The sequence below is a fragment of the Passer domesticus genome, chromosome 1, assembly GCF_036417665.1.
Source record: "Passer domesticus isolate bPasDom1 chromosome 1, bPasDom1.hap1, whole genome shotgun sequence".
Classification (NCBI taxonomy): Eukaryota; Metazoa; Chordata; class Aves; order Passeriformes; family Passeridae; genus Passer; species Passer domesticus.
This window is the reverse complement of record NC_087474.1, coordinates 74,211,008-74,229,599: the sequence shown is the minus strand read 5'-3', so window position 1 is coordinate 74,229,599 and position 18,592 is coordinate 74,211,008. Positions and strand designations below refer to the sequence as shown.

At 41.0% G+C, this 18,592-nt stretch overlaps 1 protein-coding gene across 3 annotated transcripts in view; it reads right to left on the bottom strand.

Moving 5' to 3' along the window:
* The window catches only part of ELOVL2 (ELOVL fatty acid elongase 2), a 54,177-nt gene that overhangs the window by 12,737 nt on the left and 22,848 nt on the right, over positions 1–18,592 (bottom strand). For all 3 annotated transcript variants that reach the window (XM_064424754.1, XM_064424744.1, XM_064424763.1), the window contains exons 2-3: positions 14,768–14,831; positions 9,346–9,533 (exon numbers count right to left, since the gene is read on the bottom strand). In XM_064424754.1, the coding sequence (XP_064280824.1) occupies positions 9,346–9,533; positions 14,768–14,831 (252 nt within the window). The remainder of the gene's footprint in view (positions 1–9,345; positions 9,534–14,767; positions 14,832–18,592) is intronic.

Sequence of the window (18,592 nt, the reverse complement as noted above, 5' to 3'; positions counted from 1 at the left end):
TCCTAGAAACCAATTATTTGAATTCTATGCATTCTTGGTAACCTATTCTGAAAATAATATTAAGTATTGTTTGAAGCTATTTGGAAAAACAGATCACATAAAGAGCAAAGTGCTGCCTTGTGAATAATTTCTGCTAAATAGCAACATCCTATTAATTAGTACAGTTTTCATGTTTTGCTGTTTGTCCTAATGTTGTTTTTAACAGATTCCTGTTTTTACACTAATAAATTATTTCTATTCATCTACTCAAGTATAAACAGCATGAGAATTCGCACAAATTGTTTTTTCACATCAGTCTAACTCCTGCCTTATTTTTGTAAATGGAGAATCAGTGTTCAGAATTGAAAGTTGATTCCTTTGTCAGAGGTATCAGGGGTGGGAGTGAGCAGCAGGTACCAAAAGATGATGTAATCCTCTCACCTCACTGAGCAGCAGACTGAGCTCTAACAGCCTGACCCAGGGTCTGTGTCCTGCTCATTTCAAGCCTTCAAATTCAAAAGTCTCATAGCTGTAGCTTGTTTTTTATCTGTTCCCCATAGACAGAATGAGTTACTGACAGAACGAAAGGACACCATCTCAAGCCATGTCAGGGGAAGTATAGATTGGATATTAGGAAAAAGCTTTTTATGGAAAGAGTGATAAAGTACTGGAATGGCCTGCCTGAGGAGGTAGTGGCGTCTCCATCCCTGGATGTGTTTAAAAAAATGACTGGATGTGGCACTCAGTGCCATGGTTTAGTTGAGGTGTTAGGGCATGGGTGACTCAATGGACTTGAAGATCTCTTCCAACCTAGTAATTATGTGAAAGGGATGTAATTTTCTGGATGGATATTGCCATTTCTACTGACTACAGGTTCTCTGTGCTCTTTTGAGTTATAGAAAAATCTCTGTGAATGGTTGGACTTTCTCAGAGAGGAAATGCCTAGAAGCATAAGGTATTCCCTCTTGTCCCAGGGCAGGAGGAAGGCAGAAGGTGAGGCATCAGTATCGGGCTACATCTGTCTGGTGACCAGTCACCAGTTGTGGTGTTCCTCAGGATCAGTTCTAGGGCCAGTGCTGTTCAAAATAACTCTCAATGATCTGGAGACACGAATGTAATGCCCCCTTAGCAGGTTTGCTGATGGTATGAAACAGGGAGGGGCTGCTGACTCTCTTGGGGACAAGAGTCCTTGCAGGGTGGAGCATTGGGCACTCATCAGTGGGATGAAATTTAACAAATCCAAGTGCTGGATCTGGCTCCTGGGATGGAGTATCATGGGCACAAGTATGAACTGGGGGAGGAGTGGCTGGAGAGCAGCCCTGTGGAAGAGCATCTGGGAGTGCAGGTTGGCAGCAGCTCCCTGTGAGCCACCGTGTGCCCTGGCAGCCCCAAGGGCAAACCTCATCCTGGGGTGCCTCAAGCACGGCAAACCCAGCCAGGAGAGGGGATTATCCCACTGCATCAGCCTCACCCTGAGCACGGTGTGCAGGTCTGGATCCACCATTTAGGAAGTGGAGATCCTTGAAAATACCAGGAGGGTAACAAAGGTGGTGACAGGGCTGGAAGCAGGTCCTGTGAGGAGCAACTGAGGACTTTGGGCTTGTCTAAGCTGGAGAGAAGGAGGCTGAGGGGTGACCTCATTGTTCTCTACAGCTTCCTGAGGAGGGAGATGGTGAGCTCTTCTCCCTTGGAGACAGGAATGGTGGGGCATGTGGGAATGGTTCCAAGCTACACCAGGGGAGGTTTAGACTGGACATTAGGAAGCATTTCTTTACCACAAGGGTGGTCAAACTCTGAAACACGCTTCCTTGAGGGGTGGGTAATGCCCCCAGCCTGTCAATGTTTAAGGGGCATCTGGGCAGTGTCCTTAACAGCATGCTTTAACATTTTGGTCATCTCTGAATTGGTCAAGCAGATGGATTAGGTAGCTGCTGTGGGTCCTTTCCAGCTGACATGGTCTCTGTAGTACAGGGTCTGTCTGTACAGAAACAGTTAAGAAGGAAAACTAAAAACTAATAATGGAGTTAGTATTCAAGTAATTAAAATTCCTCATAAAAGTTCAGAGCAGGAGTATGAGCACCAGCAGACTTCTTGTGAAAAGAACAGAGCAGGATGTATGGGTATGAGTTTTACTGGGTTTTCTAAGGCACTCCAGCCTTCAGACCTATTAAAACAACTGATATGACCACTATTCTCAAGCAATTGAAGTCTGACTAAACTAAGTAAAGTAGACTGATCTATCTGTGTAGCACAACGAAGGTATCAACTTGCAGTGCTGTGGATCACTTATTTCGCTTGGCCACCAGAGACTTAATCCTTCTGGATGGCATCTCCTCCCTGGATCTATAGACTTGGACAAATAGTCCTAAAAGCAGTTACCTGATGGCCACATCCCAAGGAAAAGGAGTCACACACAGGTTAGTATTTCAGGAAAGAGAGAGAAATTACATTTTCTTTTTTATCTTAAATTAATTTTAGAATGGAATGCCTGAGAAGATTTCAGTGTCTAAAAACAGAGAACAGATATTAATAATGGCACATTTTCCCTTTTTTTGTTGTTTTTTTTTGTTTGTTTGGTGTTTTTTTTGTTTGTTTGTTTTTGTTTTTTAAGGGAGAAATCAGCTCCTTGCCTTGACTTCAACAAGAATGCAACATCTGAACTGTCTTGCTATACCCAAGAGGCTGGGGTGAAGCACTCCACAAGGCTACCGAGGCCATCACACTTTTACATGATAACTCAAAGAAAAGAGGAAGGTATCACTAAGCATCTTCTACTTGTCATTAAATCAGTCTTAAAAAATACATAGAAAGCTTTAAGACAGAGTTCGGGGTGTTTTTTTGGCTAAAACATTAAATTATAAAATCATCTGTGAATAGTATTTATTGAAGAATATCTCTATAAAGGTTGCCTATCTTTAGACAAGACTCCAAGAATTGTGATATAATCCCAGATTTTAGATGGATAGCTGAGATGAAGAACAGCCTGTGTTTCCAGATTGGTGCCCTTGTGCCTCAAAGATCTTGGATAGGCTGTAGTCTGGCATGACTGAAACCCTATAGGGAAACTGCAGGGGTTTGACGGTTCAGCCCAGGATGGGGAGATCCCAGAACGTTCCAGCCTTGCCACTTGGTTAGTGCCATGGCTTTCCCAAATGTAAAAACTTAGTGGAGGTGTTGTGCCAAACAAACCCAGGTGCTGAATAGGAAACACCCCACAAGATTTGTCAAAGGAGAAATATTTTGTTGTTCCTCTTTATGATGCATTCAAGATATTTTTCATGATGACAGAACTGTGAAAAGTGTGCTTTGGGCTACTGCTTGGTGAGGCTCTCCAGCTCCCCCTGGGTCTGGTTAGAGGTCAGAAAATTGTGTGCATGGTGTCTCCCCCAAAAAGATCTGCTAATTCTGTAAAACACAACTGGAGTTTGCTATCCTGACCTGCAGAATGTACAGCTGGACCCTAAGTTGGATGTCTCCTCCAACTGGAGCATTGTAGCTAAAAGGATACTGGTTATTCCAGAGCAGAGGAAATATGTGATCCTATGCTTTCTTCCTGTTTTTAGGTCAGAGAGTTCATGACATGGTGACAAAAAATAAGAGCCCCTTCCCAAGTGAAGTTTTGATAATTGTTTGAATTATTTTTATCAACAAAAACTCCTTCAAATGTAAAGCCATATTGTTGAGAAACTACCAGCCAGTTCTATTTAATACTCCTTAAGTAAATGTGAGCCCGTCAGAAGGATTAGTGAACTAATGACTTCAAAATTAGTTATGAATGGTAATTACTTTGAGTATTGCTGTTGTCTGGGATAGCGGGACAGGCTAAAAGAAATCCTGTCTAGGCTTATTTTCCATGAGTCTTTGATTATATCTGTTCTGAATAGCTCCCCTATCATATTTTATGGTACCAGTGGGGTATTAGAAGCTGTGCACGTATGGAAAACCTCATCATATGAAGTTTTATTCTTGATTTCCAGCAAGGTTCTACTGAATACTGTTTGAATGTGCACGAGAGAACCAGAACATTGCATTTGCTGATGATCCGGATAAATGTTCCACTGAAATGCAGAGCTCAGAAAGGTCAGTATGAAAGACAAGAAGAACACAGAGGATGAAAACCAAGATGTGAAGACAACATGCCCGGCTGGAATAACTGCAGGCAAGGACAGCAAAGTCAGCTCCTCAGCTCTCCAAACAAATTATTCAATAAAGATAGAAGAACACCTGGTAATTTAACTCCATTCACACAAAGTTCTTACTCGATCAAAAGATCAGTTTGCTCTTGCCCTTACATTTCACTGCTTTACAATGCACCCTCAGTGACCTTTTGCTCTCTAGGTTTTTCTTTTTCTCTTCTCCTTTTCTTCAAATGATAGAGAAGTGCACCTGATCTCTTCTGGTTTCTCACTTTGTTCTTTTTCTCTTTGTGCCCTAAGGCACAAATAGTCTTTCAGTACTAAATAATTGCTTCAAAGGAAGCCTTCACCTCAAGCACCAATACTGATGGATCTAGAATCTTTCCATATTTCTGTACTTACTTTACATTTGTTAACTTCTGAACAATTAATGAAGGAGCAAATAATTTATCACAATCTTACAAAAAAAAAATCCAACCAAACAAAATGAAACATCAAAAAAAAAAAACCAAAACAGAAAACAAAATTAAAACAAACACCAAAAGAAATGTTATGTTGAAGTTGGATTTCTACAGTAAAATTCCAGGAGGGTTCAAATTAGTTAGGATCTTTTTCACCTTTCCCCACTGTCTGCACTGTTAAAGATTTACTTAGAACTTGTGCTACACAAGCACCATCTTTTCAACACTTGCACAGATAGGAAGCAAATCCTTCTGATGTAAGCCATTATAATGGTGGAATAAAACAGGGTTTTAGTGCTCCTTCTATTTTTGATTTGTTCCTTTTGTTTTGCCCCATTATGCCTAATTCAGGCATTATACTTTCTAGTAATATGTGAGATATACCCTCAATTTTAGTGTGCAGGGCTAAAAGTGGTGGCTGATGGCCCTGATCATTCTGGCACTCCTGGGAATCCTCTCACCAGCGTGGCATCTATGAATATGCAAGTTATGATTATAATTCAGAAACTGGATTTCATGTGGGAGGATTTTTCAGCTCCTAGAAACAGCTAAAGTGCATTTGATTTGCTGCTTTTTGTTTTACTTAATCCTGCAAGGTAGATGACTTTTTTCCTGGCTTCTCTAGAAAGGTTAATGCACTGGGCTGGCAATACTTGTGAGTTCTGCTCTTTTCCCTTTGCTCTGAAATGAGGGGTCCTCACATGCAAGTCCTGCTTCCCCACTTGGGTGTGGTTGCTTGCTTACAAATCCCATGGATTTGTAATAAGTCTGAGAAGCTACCTGGGGATACAGGCAGCTTGAGACATCACGCCACCCCTCTGCTAATGACACATATCTCTAGATCTCCTTTTTAATCTGACCCAAATGGTGCCAGTGTCCTGGTTTTCTCAGTGCCTGATCAACAGAAGGACTTGGGTGAGACCTTGATGACCAGCTGAGATTTGATTTAAATAGGGCAGAGGTGATACTGCTGGGGAAAGCAGCCTAGGACTGTGGCAAGATTATGTCTATTCCTATTAGTGAGAAAGAGTATCCTCACCTGAGTAATTTCAGAATTCAGAGATCAGCACTGGTCTCCTGTGTTTCCAGTTTTAATTTATCACTGAACATGCGACAGTTTGGCCTCTGGTGCCTCATGTTGCATCCCTGAAGTGTGGTTTGTAAGCATATGAAACAATTCTGAAATGTGCACAGATGCAATGTTTTTTCACAGTAAGCTGGTTTACTGCACACAGTTAGCAACTTTAGCATCTTAAGCAAAGATTTGTGCAGAGAAAAGGCATATATTTCTTAAGGGAAATTAGTAAACGTTTTGATTTTTGTTGAAGTAAAAAGGTGCTGGCAGTTGTTCCTTATACAGAATTTGACAATGTTCTAGAAATTGTTGGATCAGTAGAGTTAATCTGGGTCTATGAGCACTTACTGGTACGGAACAGTACAACAATAACAAACTTTTGATGTGGCTTTCTTTGGTAGCAGCAAGGATGGAAGGAATTGTCTTTTGCCTCCTCAGCAGCCCACCTGCAGCCTGCCCAGTTTAAGCACAGGACCTTTGTCTAAGCTTCAGGTACTTGAAAAAAATGTGCTCCAAACCCAAGTGCTAATCTCACCACATTCACCTGGGGAAGGCAAGCACCTTTGACAGCTTCAGGAAAATCTATCTGCCTAACTCAGAAGTCTAAAGGTCTAACAAGCTGCCCTTCTGGGAGGCCTTCAGGGGCACCTAACTCTTTGTTGACTCAAACATTTTGAGATATCTCATTAGGATGAGGGCAGCTGGGCAGAGCCATTTATCTTTAGACCTTGTCCTTGGGGGATCGTAGGGGTATCTGGCCTTATGTTCAAGGCACATCTTAGAGCTGGTCTGGAGCTGTTCCTCCAAGTGCTTTGTGGATTGGTTGACCTCAAAGCTCAGAGATAAAATCGGCTCCCAGATAGTTCATGCCCACAGTGCAGTGCGTGGAGCTCTGGCTCAAAAGAGGAATCTGCCCTTGGAGATTTAAAAACAGCCCTTTTGTTATGACTCTCTGCTGTAACCTTCATCTTCTTGCCTTGAGGCTGCACAAATCAACTGTCATGAAGTGCCAGCTATGACTAGTCAGGAGATGAGGGTGAGGAGTTGAGGAATTGAAGCACAGGTACCCCCATCAGCAGGTTCACCATGTTTCTCATTAAATCCATCATGTGGGACAGGCTGTATGTGGAGATACCCCCTTTCTTCTGAATCAGATATTTTTTTCTTTTGAATGTCTAAGAAGCAACCCCTACATTCTGGAGCTATTGCAAGAAATGCTGTGTGGCACCTTATAAACAAAACAAAGAAAGATTGTTGGTTATGGGGATTTCTTTTGGTGGGGTGTGGGTGGGTGGGGAATATGTCTTATCCATATTGTAGAACTTCTTATTTTGTGATTTTTCCCCAGTACAGAGACCAGAGGGATTTAGATGCAGTGAGAGGACGAAGGAATAAAACAACTGTTGTGGATGTGTCTAACCAGGAATTGATCCCAGATCACAGCCACTGGAAGGATCAGCTGTGTTTACATAAGGAACCACTGTGCAGAATGTTCTAAATATAGGTAACTCTTGCCTTAAAGAGCTTACTGTCCACAAAAGACTGAGAGAATAAGGGGCATAGAGAGAAGCTTTGGAAATTAGACATTTTGAAATATTGAATCACCATTACTCTATTTGGAAATGAAGATGACTTCTGCTCTCCCATTTGCCTGTTTTTCTTCAGCAGGGATGTGCAGGCTACCTCAGGCAGTGCAATACTGCAAGTGTTAACTTCCATTCTGCTCCTTCACAGGAGAACCTGTGATGGGAGCCAGGGAAGTAGACTAAAAGAAAGTACAGAGTCAGTATAATGGAAGCATGTTTTGTGCAGTGTAAAACAAGCCTAGATGACAGTCCAGAGCTGAGAGAGAAATCTGCAGTAGAACAGCTGGCAGTGCAGACCAGCCATCATGTTCCCAAATTTGCAGAATGTGGAGTTGTGAGCTGGCAGTGCCAGCCATGCCCAGCTGCCATCTGGGAGGTGTAAATCAGCAGCCTCCAGCCTCAGAATCAAGGTTTCAAGGGACTAATCTGAGGACTAACACAACTCAGCAACTGTCTGCAGCAAAGTTAGCCTCAGGAAGGATGGAGCAGGAAGGCAGCTGAACAGGAGGTGACTAAATACAGTTCCTACCAGGATGTGAAGGTGGCTAAAATGAAATTTGCTTAATTCATGCAAATGAGACCTGCTAAAATTGTCTTTGTTCTTCCATTTGTTTACTTGTGGCAGGCCAAATCAGACTGGAAGGCAAAGGGGGCAGCAGCATTGTCTTCTATTCAGTTAATCCTTTTTGCTGAGTCCTGCTACTGCAGCCAGTTATCTGCATACCTTCAAGCAAAATGGGGATTTAAACATCAAAGTACTAATTTAAATTCTGGAGGACAATCACTGTGGAGTCATCAAACCTTCCAGCAATTGTGCTGGTTTCTCCTTTGCTCTAAACCTTATCCTGCACTCCCAGACACCTACAGCAGCCTCTGAAGCCAGCTGGAGCATTGACTAGGATAAAGCTCTGTGTAACACAGTCAGTCCTTTGCACAAAGGCACAAACCTGAACTGCTCCTCAGCCATTTCACCAGGCCAGTCACTTGCTGCTGAGCCCAAATTAATTTAAAACTTGAAGTCTTTGGCTGTCCTGTTTGGCTTCTGAAAAGTTTCTTGTCTAACCAACAAGAGAAGTTGGAAACTGTGGCAGAGAGCCTGGGAGTGAGAAATGCTGTGAGGCTGTGCAGGTAACAGAGCAGTGTCAGACACATACTGACACTGAAATCAAGCATATGAAATCAAGCACACTCTTCAGCCAGGGCTTCTCATGCCCAGGGTCACTTCTTTGGCAAAAAAAAAAAAAAAAGAAAAGAAGTGTCATCTAGTTTTTGTTTTTAGGGCTTCAAGTAATGTATGTTAACACCTTAATATTAAAAGTATCACAGTTATCAAAAGGCTGAGAATGACAGCTCCCAAATAATATCCAAATAGTGACTTTGGCTTCTGTTTCCCTCTGCAGAAGTAAAACACATGTCTGCCGAGGGGCACTGTTTGAATCCTCTGCTGTTGCAAGACCATCAGATGCATTCAAACCTCTCTTCTGATTCTAAATGGATCCTGAATTATACATGCATGTTTCTTTCTGATAAGTACTTGGGAAATAATCTATGTGACCATATTCAGTCTCCAAGCCCCACAGCCCTTGCTTTTGGATGAAGTGGTAAGTTTTTAACATCTGTCTTTTACTGTCTGACTATATGAGGAAAGCTTCTTAGCCACACGAGCAGAAAAATAACACCAAATTGCCAATGCCATAAAGAAATCAGTACTTGCTCTCATCTATAAATCTCTTCATGTTTAAGCATGGGCCTGGAAAAATCATCCCACAGTTGGTCATACAAATAAAGCCCAATCTAAGGCATTTTCACTGAAGTAAAAGTGGGTGCTGAAGGACAAGGTATAGGCACGTTTGAGCAGAGTGACTGCTGCAGATTCAAATTTATGCTTATGGACACGGTCCTGGCAGCAAAGAACTGTCCCCAGGTGTGGACTGCAGCTCAGGAAGGACGACCAAAACATGCCAAGATCTAAGATGAGAAGGAACTTTTTAATATTATTTTGCTGTTGATGTAAGCTTTCCTAGTAAAACCACCTGTCACTAATATATTTCTGCTAAAACCTGTACCTTGGTCACCTCCTCAGCCGTGCTGCATGGCAGAGCACTTACCTCTATGAGCATGTAGAAGGAGAGCAGTGTGATGCCCAGGTTATACACAATGAGGTGAGGTCTGAGAGAGAAAGGAGGCCTGTTCTTCATGAACTTGTTGCCCAGCCATATGCAGAGTAGATATGCTCCAGTAAGGAAAAACGTGGGAAGGTAAGAGTCCAAAAGGAACCATCCTCTAACCCTGGTATCTAAAAAAAGAAACACGTGGAGCAAGCAATTAAGAAAGCTATGGTAAAATATTGTTAAATAAGGCAGAACACATAATGAAAAGAATCAGCTAAAAGTGTGAGATGGAATCAGCCGTTCTTTCCTCACAAGAGCTATCCATTGCTTTTAATTTATCAAAACTGCAGGCTAAGTCTCAGAGAATGTGGGCTGAAAACTGCATGGAATTCCCGAATAACTTAAGGTCACCTAAATCACCTCATTTTAATAGTAAAGACAAGATGAAAGGGAAAACCCTATTCTTATATGCTTTAAAAATATTTATATAATGTTTTCACTTAATATTTATTTAAATCCTATCTTAATCTGCTCAACAGACAATTTGCAGACAGCATTAAATACAAAGTATATATGTAATATTGCCAGCTCATGTGTTATTTTAATTCTGCATTTGCCATACAGGTAGGAAGGTATATAGCATTGACTAGAAAATGTTCATACAAGGAGAAGACTTTTCCAAAATATTAGATATGAAAAGCAAGTGACAAATGTTTACTTTGATGGTTATCAAATTTTTTTGGCTGGGCAAGGGCTAGCTTTCTCACAGTTTCTGTCCCACTTGCCTGCTCCTGAAATGAAATATTAAGGTCAAATCCTGCTTGCCTTATTCACACAGGTAATCCCATTGGCAGTAATCAGATAGTTCAGTGTATATGAGCAAAGCCTAATCCCAGATGCCAAGCTGAAGGCACCACTTTGTTGTCATATGAGCAACTGGATGTCATGAGTGAAAGGGGTGTGCTTTCTTTTCTTTTGTCTTTTTCCAAGAGAAAAATCTAGAGTCAATTTTCCACAGCAACATTCTTCAGCCATTTATCTATGGGAAGAACAAGGGGCCATCACAGCTAGTTTTTAGCATGCCTTATGGAGTAAGTGAAGAAAGAAGTCAGTGAGGAGTCATTGTGCAGGTCTCACAGAAAGTTGTTGGAAAATGTTTTAAATTACTTAGATTATTTTTTACAAAGGTCAAGATTGTGTTAACATCTGTAAAAAAAAAGCTATTCACAGTGCATGAAAAAAACATTTTACTGTTTTTCTGCCTGTGTTGAAATTGGAAAAGACTGGGCAATGGATGATGCACCAAGTAAATATGCCCAAACAATTAGTAATTGATTGGAATTTTGCTGTACTGTATTATTTCCAACAATTCTTTCCTCAGAAATACTTGCATACAGGTATATGTAAAGTGAAATTTTGCATGTGTTGGAGTAACCTGCATATGAGCCAGGTGCTGAACATCAGCTTTCTTCCTCATTACATTTTCCTTCTGCCTCTCCCCTCACTTCCATAGCATAACATTCATCCATAGAATTTGGATTCCATGAGGCTTGTAAGCCCTTTTGCAGGAAACACGTTCAACCAGGTCACCACTGCCATGGAAATCCAATGCTCTCCTGCTTTTGACTCTCCCTTTTGGACTCCCAAAAACCTCTGGGAGCAGAGAGGTGTAGGATTAAAGCAGTCACAACAGCACAATCCTTCCTTTTATGGCAGCCTTGCTTTGTTGTGCATTATCAAGCTAGAAGGCCTGTTGTCTGTCTTCAGATCTCAGTGCTTATTAGGATCACCTCAGTGTGAGAAGGAAACACTTGCAACAATCTCCTAAAGCTCACAAGCCACGTGTGAAGCACTGGAATGAATATTTTAGAAGTGATTATGCTTCCTTATGGGCTCTCAACATGACACAGGAGTCACAGGACAAGTAAAGGTTGAGTGTTTGAGTGTTGATGTCTTAGAAGTGTGTGTTTTAGGAGCATAAGGATTTAATTCTGTTGTCAGAATTAAATTTATTTAATTTATTTAATTGCTGTCCTAAATGAAGATGTAGAAAGCAGTCATGTCAGCAAGATTGCTGTCTAAGGAAGGGTCTTCCATCTGAGGATTGCAACACTTGGTGCATAAAGATTACATGCACAAAGGTAAACTGGCATCAGTAGACAGCAAAACTGCAAGTGTGCTTAAAAAGGAAAAATATTCAGAAGACTCCAGAATACAAATTAAGCTACACAGAATAAATTCTGCCCCAGTATGCCCTCAGAAAGTTTTCATTCTGCTGTGAGTGGCCACAAGCATGTGGGCTGATCCACACAAAAGCAGAACTCGTGTGCTTGTTCAGGTCAGCATGCCAAGTACTTTTAAGTTCTATAGTATTCCAGTTTCAAGTGAAATTGTTTAAACATGTACCCTTCCTGAATATTTCCCACCATGACCTCAATACCTTGAAGAGTAAGACAGTTTCTGGCAGAAAGTGGTTTATAAAGGGCAGCCAAGGAACGTGACTGTTTTGTTTCCACTTCCACTTATCCCTGAATGACAAGCAGAGGGAGGTTTTTATGTGTCAAGAAGGGGGAGGAAAGGGAATGTATTTCAAAAGAAGTTATCAGAAGAATGAAAGATGAAAAGTATTTCTGTTGACCGACAGTTAAATCTCCGTGTTCAAGTATTATAAAGTTACACTGTCAATAGGAGAAAGGATTATTTTTACAGTATTGAATTTGCACAGCATCTGAAATTGAGACCAAAGCAGTGAATAAAGTCACAGTGGGAAAGCACTGGACTACAGCAGGGGAAGGAGCAGGCGCCCGCAAGCTCTGATCGCTCTGTGAATAAGCTCATTCACGGTCACTGGCCACGATGTGCCAAACCCTTGGGGTGAAATCCTGGCTCCTTTTCAATAAGTGGCAGGCCTCCCAGGCTCTTTAAACATATCAGGCCTTTATCAATGTGGTTTAGAAACATTTTGATTCAAGTTTCTGTATAGCTTTGGCCAGTCAGTGTCTGAGTAGATTCACTCATTTTTAAGGTGCAGAGGGTAGATGGGCTTTCCCCAGTGCCTTGCTACTGATCAGAGTCTATTAAGGAAAAGTGCTTTTTATTTTATCATAAATTTAACAAAATACATCTCTTCTTGCCCACCTCTGTTTGTTCCACAGATAAAACAAACAACCAGTTAACTAGATTTAGCTTCTGCATTTCAATATTACTTAATTTTGCATAACACCAAACAATACTCTGCAGATAAAGGGTTACCCCGGAAAAATTCTCTTACAGAAGAAAATTGCTATTTCACTCATTCTCAATTTGCCTTGAGCATAAGAACAAGAGGGAGCAACACCAAATTGTAAGACCACCCCTTACTTAGAGATGAAACCAATGGGCAGATATATGGCTGCTGTTCCCTATCCAAAGGACTTGTTCTGCTAGTTCAAAAGCAAACATGGAGGTTAAGTTATCTACAGAGCACAGCTGATACCACTGACTGAAGGTACACAATATGCCAATATGTATAAATCTAATTCAGATCTCTGACAGTCTGTCCCTCATTGTAATAGGGCAGTACTGCAGCTTGTGTTAACCTGGTGCTCCCAATGTGACAGAGACAGCCACACTCTAGCTCCCAGAGGCATTATATTCTGTCTCTTCTAGTGCCCTCAGACACATCTGTTAATGATGCCTAAGACCTTCATAGTGACACAAGTATCTCAGGAGTTACTACCTAAAATACAAGAAATAAATAGGGGATTGGTTTAAAAAATAATAGAGTACTGTTATCTCTCCATTTTATTTATCTTGCTGCTGAATTAAGTCTGTACTGCAGATGAAAATCAGTAGAGAGAAAGAAGAGGAATGGTTTGTGGGTTTTGATGTTTGGGAAAGCTCTCAAATTCATTAGGTATTCATCTGTGGGGTCATTTGATTCAAAACTGATTGTAGTCTATTGTGAATTATTTATGCAAATTATTTATGTGAATTATTTATGTGGATAAACACACTGGAGGGAGATACACTATTCAGGAAATGTATGATACTGTGTCATTATATCACCAGTTAAATTAAAGATCAGAGTGCAGAGGCATGGACATACAAAGCTATCTTCAGCACTGATGTCTGGAGAAGGATGGTGATGTACTTGGCAAGCAATACAAATAATACTTGTTTAATTGAAGGGCTTTCTAAAATCCCAAAGGGATCTCTGTGTTATTCAGAATTGGATCAACTACTGCTTATTCCTTCAGACAATTTGTCTGGACCAACAAGGAAAGAGGAATAAAAGAGAACTTCGTGTTTATTCAGAAAAAAACAAAACCAAAATAAAACACCAAAAAGTAGTGCTTTTGTTCTTCGGATCACATTTCTTTGCTAATATTAAAATGTACTATTGTAGAAGCCATTAATAAAACTTATTCTGCTTTAACCAATTCTGCTGCAGTTCCCAAGCTACTCAGTGTTTCTTCACTGGAAATCTTTCTTTCAAACTTCACTTCTACTGTGACATGAAGGAAAAGATTTTGTAGCCAGCCAGCAAGCTAAGAAAAATTGGAATTTCTTGTGTTTAAGAAGACATCTTTCCCTTTTACTTCCAATTAAGCAAGAACTGTTTCCGTGACATGGCGAATATTACTGCAACAAATTGGGAATCCATAATCATGCATCCCGCCCCACAGCAGCAGTTCTGGATTTTACCATGGGTGGAGGTTTGCAAGGCAATTCCTGAAATTAAGCCCAGCCCTCTCAACAGCAAGGTGGCCTTGCAGGGGCCTGCTCTGAAGACTGTGTCCTGTCTAAGCTCCTGTCTCATCCCTTTCTTGTATTTGCTTTGTTCTCTTAGCCCTACTTTGATGCTTTATCCTTGGCTGCAGTCCTATTTTAGGTTTGGTTTCTTTTTTACTTCAATCCTAACAAAGCATCAGGCACCTCCAACCTACAATTATTTAAGTTACTGCTGTCCAAGCTGTTCCAGAAAAACAATAATAGGTAGTCAAAAGATGCATCTGTTCTCTCACCTAATTTATTGGTTTATTGAAATTTTGGATGTGATCTGCAGGTTGCTTTTGCTCCAAGCATCCTTCTGAATTAGGCAATTTAATAAGTAGCTGGACCAAACAAATTGGATTATGCATGACAATCAGTCCCAAAGCAGATCTTCCACTTTCAGAAAGATGCAAGCTTTCAGGCTTTTTATTCCACGTTAGGATGAAAAACTGAATTTCTCTGATATTCTCAGAAACAAAGGAACCACAAATCATTGCATTGATAGATTTGCTACAATAATGGGGTCTTCCTGATAATACTGTCAAGATTCTGCCTAGTTTACATTTTTCAATAGGAAGTTACTCAGCAAATTTATTAGAAGTTTTTTGGGTGGTAATCTCTGGAAGTATTATTTCCTTAAAGGGCTGTAAATGGAGCAGCTTACCTCGAGGTCCAAACATATAGTCCACAAATGCATTTACTTCCCGGTCAAAAGCTTTCAGGGTCTCCTAAAAAATATGGAAAAGGACATGTGAAAAAGAAATTATCTCAGGGTCACAGAGAGAATATGATTTAAAAAAAAAAAATCCAATAAACTTGTAAAAAGTTTGTCATGCACAAGTATTTCCAAAGTGCGCAACATCGTGTATACTGAAAAACACCAAACCTCTTTAAAAATTAATTTAGGGCAGATTGTGGTCTAGATAATAATACAGGTCTCATTCCTGGAAACTGCCCAGACCAGAACTCTTTAGGAAGGGAAATTAAGGTTTATGAAAATCAGCAAGTATCACAGTAAACCCATCTGTGATGGGTGTAGTTTTCACTCTGATAAAGATGCTTCTTTGTTTTTATTGTTTCCACAACTGAGTGTCTCAATGCTTTACACTTAAAGAAGAAAATCTTTAAGTGATTTAAGTGAAGGTGAGCCAACTGATATTTCTCTAAAGCAGGCCCTGAGTTCCTATAAAACAAGCCTACAGAAGAACCTAGACGTCCAGTAATGAAGTTCAGGCCATGCAAAGTGACAGGAAGAGGTGGGTAACTTTATAGAGACATTGTGTTTTTAGGTCTTAGTCAATGAAGCTGTTAAGCTGGCAGGTTTAGCAAATTTGTGTGTTTGACTGAGTTGGGAGCTAAGCCATGACCTACACAGTCCTTCCCCCAACTGGATGTGGTGATCTCTTCCCAGACTGCAGCTCTGGGCAGCGGCTTCCTGCATGCCTGTGCCTGAACAATTCCTTGCCACAACCTGAGGTCAGCCAGTTTCTCCCTCTCTTCTTCCCAACAGTGTCCTACTGTGCTTGATGAACTAAGTTCAGCACTGAGAAAATGCTGCCAGGCTGAGGAGAGAGACACAGAGTGATGCTGAGCCCCTCTGCAGGGCAGGAGCTGCTGTGGGCTCTGGGTGCCTTTTCATGCCAGATACCTCCACACCAGCCTGGACTGCAGACACCATTAACAGATTTGCCTTATGAAGAACCATATTTGCACACTAGAAGTTCCAGCCCTGACCTCTCCACGCCGTTACTAGGACTGGGTTTTTATCTGGGCAGGGACAAGCTCCTGGCACTCCCAAGACCCTCCCATGTGTTTCTTCTGACCTTGATTTTGGTCCTCAGATTGTTCCAAGTGGACAGATTTTGTGTGAACAATTAGTCATGAGAGGTTATTTTAGCATCTTGGGCTATAAAGTCTCTGTAAGATGCTGCTGCATTGATATTTTTCTAAACAAAAAAAAAAAAACCCAAACCAAATAAACAAAAACCCCCAAACAAACAAACAAACTAAATAAAAAAACCCCAAACAAACAAATATATTTCCTCAAAAGAAACTGATGATTCACTATACAAAAAGGTTTGTCATACTTCACAGCGCTGAGGAAATTAAACTAGCTTTTAGGAAGGTGTCCTGGCTACAGCCCATAAAGAAAGGCATTTTCTGAATTTCAGACAATTAGCTTAGCAGCCTAAGGATGGCTTCTGTCACAGGAGGTGACCTGATTTCTAGGTGTGGGACCTGTGCAAAAATCTGTTTCCATTTTTATTCCCTAGAGCTATACAGTAGTTCTGTTGTTATTTCATGACAATGATACTCCCTTTTGGGAAATGCCACACTGCTGCTTGTGTGTGATGTGCCCACCTGCTGCATTAATTTGAAACAAACCTACTCCTGTGCTTAATGGTTTTGTGGTTAGACTTAACAGACTGCTTTGGAAAAAATACTGTAATGGTTTTGAGCGACATGTAGGAACGAGCATGCGAAGTTATTTGCTTTCATGTTTACATTACATAAACAAATCTTACACCATGTATATTCCTTTTATATTAAAATACTGTAGACAAATCTATTCTCAGCTGCATTGAAATGGAAATTAGGTACTGAATGCTTCTAACAGTTAGATGGAGGAACAGGAATTGTAGGATATTAAGAAGACAGAGCAGAATAAAAGAAAAGAATCATAGAATTGTTTAGGTTGGAAAAGACTTTTAGGGCATCAGGTCCAACTGCAAACCCAGCTCTGCCAACTCCACCACTACGCCATGTCCCTGAGTGCCACACCTACACATCTTTTAAATATCTCCAGGGATAGTGACAAAATCTGTGACTTCTCTGGTCAGATTGTTCCTGAGCTTAACAACCCCTTCAGTGAAGAAATTTTTCCTACCACCTAATCTAAACCTCCCGTGGCCCGGCTTGAGGCCACTTTGTCCTGTCCTGTCACTTGTTACCTGGGAGAAAAGGCCAACCCCCACCTGGCCACAGCCTGCTTTCAGACGATTGTAGAGAGGAGTCAGGTCCCCTGAGCCTCCTTTTCTCCAGGCTAAACACCCCCAGCTCCCTCAGCTGCTCCTTACAGGACTTGTGCTCCAGACCCCTCCCCAGTTTTGCTGCCCTTCTCTGGACCTGTTCCAGTACCTCAATGTTCTGGTATTGAGGGGCCCAAAATTGAACACAGGATTCAAGGTGTGGCCTCACCAGTGCTGAGTCCTGGAGGATGATCACAGCCCTGGTCCTGCTGGCCAGACTATTGCTGATACAGGCCTGGATGTCACTGGCCTTCTTGGCCACCTGGGCACATTGCCACCTCCCATTCCACTGACTGTCAACAGGTCTAGATCCTTTTCCACAGGGCAGCTTTCCAGCCACTCTGCCCCAAGGCTGTAATGCTGCATAGGCCTTGCTGGATCTCACATCATCAGCCTCAACCCATCGATTCAGCCTGTGCAGATCCTTCTGAGAGCCTTCCCACCCTCCAGCAGATCAACCTCCCACCCAACACAGGTTACTGTCTTCATTGATCCAACTTGCAACCTCTTATACCTGGTTAGGATGAGCAGACAGCATGCTGAGTAGATGAGCCAGTCTGAAATTAAATCTACTTCCTCATGAGTGTGCTTAAATGACACAGTGAGGACTTGTTCCAGCTGACAAACTTTTTCCCATCTATCTTAATTAGCACTACAAAAATTCAGTGCCTGGTTTGCCTTCATCGGTAATTTGAGGGTAGAACTTTTTCTAGGAGGTGCAGCAGAGAAACAAATATTCTTCTTAAGTGCAATATTTCAGCCTTTTCCTCTCTTTCAACATTGTACAGCTTATTTTAGTTTACAGGAAGAAAACCAGAAGTTTACAAGATATAGATTTGTAAGATTGTTATAGAAATTATATTTGTTTATATACTTACAACTAGTAGTAATAGTTTGGGAAAAGAAATTCTTAAAAAGGGTAGGTAATTTTATGTGACTAGTCTTGACACCTTCCTGTCAACACTGCTATAAGAGACTATGCTGTATTTCTGGGTTTTAGAACATGTCCTTAATAGTACCTCTGGGCAGATTAGACGCAAATGTCTTGCTCAACATGATCTGTCACATTTCTAAAGAAAAGCAAATAAAACAAAAAATCCATGTGCTCAGACAACTCACTTCTCTCTGGCAAATCACTGTAATAGCCTTTATCAACGAAGGTATTTGGGTTACAAGGCTAAAGATTAACATGTCTTTCATGTTGTTTCTTTTTTTGTACAGGACATTGCTCTGGGTATTAGCAATGTATATTCCTTGGCAGGATTTTGGACAGATTTGTGGAAGATCTATTTACCTAAACCTATTAAAAAGACAGTAGGTTATCTGAGCAAATGAAATCACCCAAATGGAAAGAACTGTAGGGACTATAAAGTCAATGATGATAAAACAACAGAGATCTCTCTAATGAGATATTTCAGTATTTTTGCACAGAAATGTAGGTAAGTGAATTAGTTTTCATG